The 9,560-nt window shown below is 46.0% G+C and overlaps 1 protein-coding gene across 6 annotated transcripts in view; it reads left to right on the top strand.

The window, feature by feature from the left end:
* Nucleotides 1–8,614, top strand: part of MPI (mannose phosphate isomerase) — an 82,310-nt gene extending 73,696 nt beyond the window's left edge. For all 6 annotated transcript variants that reach the window (XM_063926379.1, XM_063926377.1, XM_063926380.1 and 3 more), the window contains one exon: nt 8,264–8,614. In XM_063926379.1, coding sequence (XP_063782449.1) covers nt 8,264–8,476 — 213 coding nt within the window. In that variant the 3' untranslated portion in view covers nt 8,477–8,614. The remainder of the gene's footprint in view (nt 1–8,263) is intronic.
* Nucleotides 8,615–9,560: the final 946 nt, after the last annotated feature.

Consider the following 9,560-nt stretch of genomic DNA (forward strand, 5'->3'; position numbering starts at 1 on the left):
GGCCAGCCCCTTTTGATGTCTCCAAGGCTGAACCTGTTTACCAACAGACTAGTGACTCATCATGAATGAGAAAGTTCCCTCCCCCAAACTAGATAACACATTGCAGAGACACACAGTTCTCAGTTGCTTTTTTTGTCCCAGACGATGATGGAGTGCCTGCATGATTTTACAGAGAGAGAGAGAGAGAGTGATATGGAGAGACAAATTTATATAAGAAAGATAATGGTATTGTATGCTGGCCTGTAACTGTATGTATTAACTGCTTACTGTATAAATTGTAATTATGTGTATACTGTACATTGTGTTATATTGAATACATATCCTTTTAATAACAAATATATACATCAATGAGCTTTGGAACTCAGATAATGTGTGGGTGTATTGTTTTCTCTTATGGGATGCAGTGTTTTGCTATGTATAGCGCACATTCATGGCACATGGTAATAAGAGGTGCAGGCGTTTACAATATATATTAGAGCGGGCATTTTAAATATTTGTAAGGAAACAATTTGGTATTCAGAATCCGCATAAGCACAGGGAAAACATGGAGCAGTCAAGATGTCATCAGTAGGCCAAAGCAGGGCTCTGTTCCTTCATTCACCTAGAACATTATGGCAGGCAGCTCACTTGCAGACCATCCCCACCAACTTGTTTCGATCTATGTCAAGGAATAAAATCTTAATTCACCCCATGGTTTTTGCATGAATGCTGGTAAATTTAATGAACGAGAAATAAGAGGGCAAAAAAGAAGAGTTATGGTAGACTTACCTTTGTTAACTCTTTCTTCGAGGTCCATAGGGTCCACAGGTGATAGGATCAGCCTGGGCACCATACAGTTAAGTATTTTCAGAGATTCCATGATGCATCAGTCCCTAAAACCCCGCCTCCATGCTCAGGCAGGTCAGTTTGGCAACAAGCCCAAAGCAGGAAGAGGATATAGAGAGAGAGAAGAAAGATTTGGTACACATAAGAACACAATCTCACAGACAGGAGAAGGGAACTAATGACCAATGCCGTAAACCCATATAGGCCAGGCGTGTCAGTTTGGGCGTCCTGTGGTCCCTATGGACCTCGAAGGAAGAGAGTTAACAAAAGGTAAATCTACCATAACTGTCCTTTTCTTCTTTGGGTTCCATAGGGCTCCACAGGGATAACATCGGGGATGTCCTAAAGCAGTACTTCAAGGATGGGGACGCTCCTGGATAGTAGAAATTTGCGTCTAAATTAAGCATCCTGGGAGGTGAATGTATTAAAGGCATAGACCTAAGAAAAGTGTGGATAGAAGACCATGTAGCCGCTTTGCACAATTGTTAAGCAGATGTGCCACAGAATGAGCAGAGATAGAAACTAAGATTTGAAGACAAGCCTGAGAGTATGCATGTGCGATTGCCATTCTAATCCATCTGGCCAGAGTCTGTTTATTAGCTGGCCAATCACATTTGTGAAACCCATAGAGGATGAAGAGGGAATCCGATTTCTGTAGTGAACTTGTTCGGTCCACACAGATACAGAGGGCACGAACCATATCCAAAGAACACACTGCAGTGGAGAGATCCGAGGAGACGAAGGCCGGTACCACAGTTTCCTCATTCAGATGTCCTTGTTTGCACAACTGGGCCAGAAAATCCTTTCGCCCTCAGTATGGAAGACTCAAGAGCCATGCCATCCAAGTTAGATGTGGCTGGTCCAGGTGCAGACACAATCTCACTAAGACAAGAGGTCATGGCATAGTGGAAACTCCCACAGAGAGGCCTTGTAGGTTCAAGAACCAATGACGTCTGGCCCACGCTGGGGCTACCACAGTGAGGCTACCTCCTTCTTGTTTCAGTTTCCGCAGAACCCTTGGCAGAAGGGATACTGTAGGAAAGATGTACATGAGACATAAGGTCCACTTGATGGAGAGAGCGTCCATGAACTCTGCTTGTGGGTCCCGGGATCAGGATCCGTAGACCGGAACCTTGTGGTTGTGTCGCAAGGCCATGAGGTCAACATCTGGAAGACACCACTTGTCTACTAGAAGTTGGAAGATTTCTCGATGAAGGGACCATTCGTCCACGTCAATGTCTTGGCGACTGAGGAAGTCTGCTCTCCAGTTTAGTTTCCCTGGAATGTATACTGTTGAGATTGCTGGAAGGTGACGTTCTGCCCACCTGAGAATGCGGGACAATTCCAGCATCGCCATCTGGTTGCGAGTGCTGCCTTGGTAATTGAGATAAGCCACTGCTGTGGCATTGTCGCACTGAACCTGAACAGGTCTGCCATGAAGAACATATTTTGCATGAGTTAAGGCTTTGTATACAGCTCACAGTTCCAGAAAATTGATTGAGAGACGGGACTCTGATAGCGTCCAACGAGTGCTGTGTGACGTCACTGCTCCCCAACCGCGGAGGCTGGTGTCTGTGGTTAGTAGGACCCAGTCCGTAATACAAAAGATTCGACTTTTGTCCAAGTTGGTCAGGTGGAGCCACCAGGTGAGGGACAATCGAACCTCCGGAGTGAGAATCATCATTTGAGATCTGTTCAGATGAGGCTGGCTGTTCCAGTCAGATGTTGTAGAGGACAAGAATGGAACTAAGCGTACTCTACCATGTCGAAGTCGAGACCGTCAGTTCGAGGACCTGCATGGCTGAGTGAATGGACATTCGGCATGGCTGGAGCAGCCTGCGAATCCTGACCTGCAGTTTGGAAACTTTCTGTTGGAAGAAAAAGATGCAGAGTCTAATAGGGCTTTCAAGTGTAACATCCGCTGGGACGATGTTCCAATTTTCCAATTGATGAGCCATCTGTGGGACTGAAGGAAGGCCATCGTGAGTTGAAAGTGTCTGAGCAAAACTTCTTGTAAAATAGCTAGCAGCAGAAAGTTGTCCGGATAGGAAAGTACTCTGACCTCCTGACGATGCAGCTGCGCTGCCATTACTGCCATAACTTTCGTAAAATTCTGGGCGCCGTAGACAGTCCAAACAGCAGTGCCCTGACTGATAATGTTGGCTGCCTATAGCAAAATGCAGGTATTGCTGATTCAAGGGAGCAATAGGGATATGCAGATAGGCATCCTGTATATCCAAGGACACCATAAAATCCCCCGGTTCCATAGCAAGTACTATAGATTGAAGGGTCTCCATGTGGAATTTGGGAACCTTGACAAATCTGTTGAGAGATTTAATGTTGAGGATGGGTCGGTGTGACCCATTTGGCTTGGGCACTAGAAACAGGGAGGCATAATAGCCCTTTCTGCATTGAGATCCCCCCACCTGTATGATCACACCTGATTGCAGGAGTGATTGCAAACCCTGTTGTAGAATTGTAGCCTTTTATAGGTCTGAGGGGAAACCTGTGCAAAAGAACCGTTGGGGGGGCTCTTTTGAATGAGACGGCGTACCCGTGAGACTACTTACTCCCAGGCGTCCCAGTCTAGACATGCGTGAAGTGAAGAAGTCGGCCTGCCACGTTGGGGTTCCCCCAGGAGGTGGCCCACCTCTTCGGCCTTGACTGGTTTTACTGAAGGTTGATGAGCTGCCAAAGCTGCATGGCCTTGGGCTTAGCCTTAGTGGCAGAAGTATGTCTGGGGAAAGCATGTCCTTTCTCTTTTCCTGGAGGACGAGAGGTACGAAAAGTAAAACTCTTTTAGCATGTGGAGTTGGTGTGGACTGGAGAAAAGCAGTCTTAGGTGCGACTAATGTAGTGACAATTTTGTCCAATTCAGCCCCAAATAACACTTCACCCGTAAAGGGGAGAAATTCCAAAGTTTTCTTGGAATCAAGGTCTGCTTTCCAGGAACGGAGCCAGAGAATGCGCTGAGCCAGTATAGAGGTGGTAGACGCCTTAGCTGCCAGTACTCTGGCATCAGATAAATCAGATAAGGCCTTGCGTATGTAAACACTTGCTTATAGCATAAGAGCCAAGTATGACATGCAGTCCTCCGATATATCGGAAGGTAATTCCTCCTCTAGGGCCTGTAACCATGATTCAATGGGTTTTTGTGGCCCACAAGGCTGCCACAGTGGGTCTCTGCAGAAAGAGGGTATCGGGAAGCTACCTCTCTAGACACAGGAAACTTTTTACATGGAGTTTTCCAGGGTTCCTGTCTTAATTTCCATGAGGTGATCTGAATGTGGAAATTCAGACTTCACAACCTTTTGTTGCTTAAAACCGTCCTTTTTCTTAGCGACTGGCTCCGGTTCATCCTCGGTGAGTTGAAGGATATGTCTAATAGCTTCAATTAAAGGTGCGACCTCCACAGTGTTGGTAGAATCATCTGCCAGAATGCAGGAGTCAGTGATAGACTGACTGTGCGTTATCCCCTTCCTCAGCAGATGATTCATTTGAGTCTGATATGGCAGTGGACTGAGATGAAGGGGTCCTAATAGTGGACCTAGAGGATGGTTTAGTCCCAGGTAACATCTTTTGTAATGCCAGAGATGCTTGGGCTAGGCACTGAACAGTATTTAGTGTATCCACCCAAGGTGGGTCAGCTATAGGGACATTATTAGGTGGTGTTAGCCAATCCACTAAGGCACCCAATAACTGAGTGAAAGAAGCCCATGGGGGTTCTTGAGTAGGTGCTAGGGATGTTGACTGGCCAGTGCATAGCAGTTTACACAGAGCCCATACCATAGTACATCCTGCGCAGTTAAGCCTGCAGAGCACAATCTACATGTCAGTAAGACTGTGGTATCAGGCTGTTTGCAACCTTTAGCACTGTTAGACATAGGGGGTCATTCCGACCTGATTGCTTGCTGCAGTTTATCACAGCGCAGCAATCGGGTCGGAAATGCGCATGCGCCGCTGCTGCAGTACGCCGGCACATGCCGGTCGGCCGAAGGCCGTCGTACCCTAGCGATTGCCTGTTCCTGATTGACAGGCAGAGGCGGTCGCTGGGTGGGAGGGGGCAGCATGGCGGCATTTGGCCGCCGTTATGGGGGCGTGGTGTGGCCAACGCAGGCGTGGCCAGACCGTGCGGGGGGCAGGCCGCAGCGGCTGCGTGACATCACACGCAGGCACTGCGACCAGGGGCAGCGACGAGTAACTCCCAGCCAGCTGCAAGAGCTGCGCTGGCTGGGAGTTACTCCACAAGTACAAAAGCATCACTGCTGCGCGATCCTTTTGTACTTGTGTGGGGGGGCCGGACAGACATGCGGGGCGGGCTAGCCCTGTGCTGGGCGTCCCCCCGCATGTCAGGGAACATGATCCTAGCTGTGCTAAATTTAGCACAGCTAAGATCAACTCGGAATGACCCCCATAGCTGGAAGGATAGGGAGTCGCCCACACACACTGTAGTGTAAGTCCAAGGGTGTGGCAGCCTGAATGGAGTATATGACAGAAATTCTGTAATATTACTGATGACTGTAAGTTAAATACCTGAACACGCCTGGTCACAGGGCTAGAAAGACAGGGACAGATATAAACTGAAAGGAGAAATTCAGACGGCAGAAAACCAGCACAGGTCACATGTAATGCAGGAAATACAATCATATTACTGCAATAAGCACTTTATCAACTACTCAGCTTTTTTTTTTTCTCCGGCAGGTAGGATATAAGTCATGTAAAAACCTGGCTTCTTGGAGACGTTTTTACAGGGAGACTGAACCCTGCGTTACCGGAGACCTGGCTTGCTTGAGAGATGGCTGCCCGAGTCTCTTGAGGGGAGGAGGGTGTGAGGAAGCAGCTAAAAGGTGGGAAGTCCATGGAGGACTGGCACCTAAAGCTGGGGGAGGGGCTACAGGCTAGCTCTCCCTCCCCTTTGCTGGCATTTCAACCACCGGTACTGAGGGACTCTGTAAAAGGTTTATACCGTGCCCTGGTGGTCTAGTGGAGTCCTGTAAAAGGTTTATACCGTGCCCTGGTGGTCTAGTGGAGTCCCTGATCATGCGCCAGTGTCCACAGGTGGCACCTGCATGGCAGACTATGATTTAAGTGCGGGACCCCGTACTTGCTTCCCGATGGCCAGCCACGCAGTCCAGGGGTTGCCCATCAGCAGCGGTGCTAATCGCATTGTTGTGGACCCTGCTGCAAGTAGCCATCTTGGCAGAGGCCGTGCGGGGGTTTCGGCATCGTAGGGGAGTGTTGGAGCCTAGAGTGCTGGAGTCTGCCAGACATCCAATGATGACAGGCTCGGTGAAAAAGTAGAAAAAAATAAAATAAACTATGAAAACCCATTTTGGCCAGCCCCCTGTAAGAGGTACATTCAGCTTCCTGCTGCACCATACAAAAAACTGACCTGCCTGAGCATGGAGGTGGGTTTATAGGGAGAGGGACCAATGCATCCTGGCTGATCCTATAACCCCGATGGTATCCCTGTGGAACCCGAAGAAGATAAAGATAGTTTGAAGTGCCATTTATTAACTTGGATTCCAGCGATGCTCTTCTCACTCCCGGTGACATGGTGAAAATTACATTTAGTCTGACCAAATATAAATAAATAAATATATATATATATATATATATATATATATATATATATATATATAATTTTTTTTTTTTTTTACTGTTCTTTTAAAATGCAAAAAATCAACCGTCTTTTAAAAGCTCGAAGTAGGTTTCTTATGGACTGTAAGACAGCTATACTACCATTCAATATTTATTTGTAGGTTTTTAGGGTACAGGCTGATCTTTTTTAAATATGAAATGCAGCTTTTACTAGAAAAAATAATTGCACCCTTTTTTTTAGTTGGATGGGTGGGAATCACATAGCCACAGTAATCTGATACTCTGATATGGAGTGTGATAGGCACGTTCATTTCTGCTGCAAAAATCTTGCTGCCAATTGGATATAGATGCTAGTAATATTTGTTTATCATGATAGGTTGATTAGAATCATTTTTGCGCTGTATGTTTTTAAACTATTGGTGATATGTTAATTATTGGTACTAACTGCCAACACTATGGGCACATCTTTTAGTCCTATTCAGTTTGCGATGGGATTAGCACTTTATCATCCTTAATTAAGGAGTATATTCAATTGATGTCGGATCCTTTCCAACGTAAAGGATCCGACATTACAGTATTCAATTTGCGGCCAAATCAGACAGGATTTGTCCGTTCCCGACAATGCCAATCCAACTTTTTTTAAAGTCGGATTGACATGGTCAGAAACGGGATAAAACCTGTCTGATTTGGCCGTGAATACGACAAAACACGTGGATCCGCGGCTAATCACGCCGATTCTCGTGCTTTCCGAAAAGTAGTATTTTCTGACTTTTCGGATAAATGGGAGCTTGATTGAATAGGTTCAAGTTGGCAAATCCGACAAGTTGGCAAATCCGACTTGAATTGAATACAACCCTAATTCTTGGTGATCACTGCAATGCAACACAGCTGCCTGGGTGATCATATGAATGTGATTTCAAGATTACCGTTATGGTAGATGCTAGATCCAAGTGGCCTAAGGGACCTTTTACGTCAGGGGGAGGAGCCATGACACCAGGGGGAGGAGCTAGGCCAGCGGGATAGTTCTTCTACTATCCATGCCAACTATTACCTTTAATAACCCGGTGGCGAGCGAAGCAAGCCACCGAGCCCGAATCGTGGCGAGCAAACTTTTCAGGTACCCTGTTCGGCCGTAGCTCCTCCCCTAATAACGTCAGAGGTCCCTTCTCCCACTCCGATTTAGAACCAACCTTACCATTATATTATACTGCCTCATTTTACCCATAATAAAAATAATTTTACAATAATTTGGTTCCATTGACTACCTCATTGTCTCTAAGCTTTGCATACCCTAAGGTTGCTGGCTCACAGAAGCATAAACATATGAGAAAATGAAATCAGTCCACACAGAAAGATGACATGTTCTTTAAATACTACTCTGCAGATACAACTTTACATTTAGATTGAAAAAAAAAATGGAAAAAAAAATTGCAGTCTCCTCTCCACACAGAACAGGGTTTGCATTTTATGCTTAAAAAGCGAAATAAAATTTTTTTGCTAAAAGACCTCATCTGTATGCCATCTCCAGCCTATCGCAATATTACATCTTAGCCTGATCATAGATTTCTCTGTTCTAATGCCTCTGACCACTAGATGGCCACTGACACAGCCATAGTTATTTGCATCACACCTTAACTGATGAGTATATTCTTGAGCGCACAAACAATTTAAGAATAAATGGTAGATACTTGTCGAGTATTCGAGGGCTCAGACAGGATTCTTCTTAGTTATCTGTTAATTAATGGTAACAGACATTATTGTATGTGTATTAATAGGTTCTTTACTGCATTGAAATGAATGCTTAATGAAACTGTAATGTATTCCTCTTTTCCTGCAGGTACCCTCTACTGTATCACAGTATCATGTGCCACCCATAGATTCTGCAAGTATTCTGCTGCTGGTCAGAGGCCAGGCCTCAAGCCAAGGATTGAATGGAGGTTTAAGTCTTCATCCAGGCGCTGTAGTCTTCATCTCTGCTAATGAAAGTTTATCCCTGAATGTGGACCCATCCCACAATCTCCTCTTGTTCAGGGCTTGCTGTTTGCTGTAATACAGGAAATTACTGTATGTAGTATGACTGTTACATCATCCTTTTAGCTCCAGTATTATGGTGTTAAGGAAAATATGAAATGAGTTATTTTAAAATAAATCTACTTTTTACAGCTGAATAAAAGAGTACAACACTGTCTGCAGTGATTGTTGCATGTTATTGTGTAGGAAAACGGGTTCACTACGGTATGCCGGCGACCAGCATACCGGCGCCGGGAGCCCGACCGCCGGCTTTCCGACTGTGGCGAGTGCAAATGAGCCCCTTGCGGGATCGCTGCGCTCGCCACGCTACGGGCACGGTGGCGCGCCACGCTATTTTATTCTCCCTCCAGGTGGGTCGTGGACCCCCCACGAGGGAGAATAAGTGTCGGTATGCCGGCTGTCGGGATCCCAACAGCCGGCATACTGAAGACCACCCTAGGAAAACAAAGTACCCTTTTACTTACAGTAATTCCTTTGCAATTGGTAGAGGATACTTTAAATGACCTTGCTTAAGGGAGCAGGGGTGTTTATTCCTATGTGTATCGAGAAGTACTTTTTTTTGGGGGGGGGACACAGGATCCTAGCGGTCAGGATGCTGTCTGTCATATGACTGATGCCGGCACCCTGACAATTAGAATGGCGACAGGCGATGGGGGTAATTTCTTTCATTTACCCCTCCCCTTCCTTCTACCCTAAACTGCCTGGTGGTAGTGGCTAGGGCTAACTCACAGGGGGTGGCAGCTACAGCCAATCCCCCTTCTAGTGCCTAAACCCAATACTTACCTTTGGGCAGACTGTCACATGACTGCATCACTTTTTTTTTTTTAAGCATGAAAATTCCAGTCCTATCCCATGAACCACAACAAAGGCCAGCATTACTGCCTCACAGCCCTGATTCCTACCCTGGCCCTAACTTTGTGGAATTTGTATATTCTCCCCCCACTTGCTGAAGTTTTCTCCCACAATCCAAAATATACTGGTAGGTTAATTTGTTTGACAAAAATAAATTAACCATTATGTGTGTGTGTGGTAGGAAATATAGATTGTAAGCTCCACTGCACCATTGATTTAAGGGGGGTACTCACGGAGCGATATTCTAAGCA

This window comes from Pseudophryne corroboree, chromosome 6, assembly GCF_028390025.1.
Source record: "Pseudophryne corroboree isolate aPseCor3 chromosome 6, aPseCor3.hap2, whole genome shotgun sequence".
In the NCBI taxonomy this organism is placed as follows: domain Eukaryota; kingdom Metazoa; phylum Chordata; class Amphibia; order Anura; family Myobatrachidae; genus Pseudophryne; species Pseudophryne corroboree.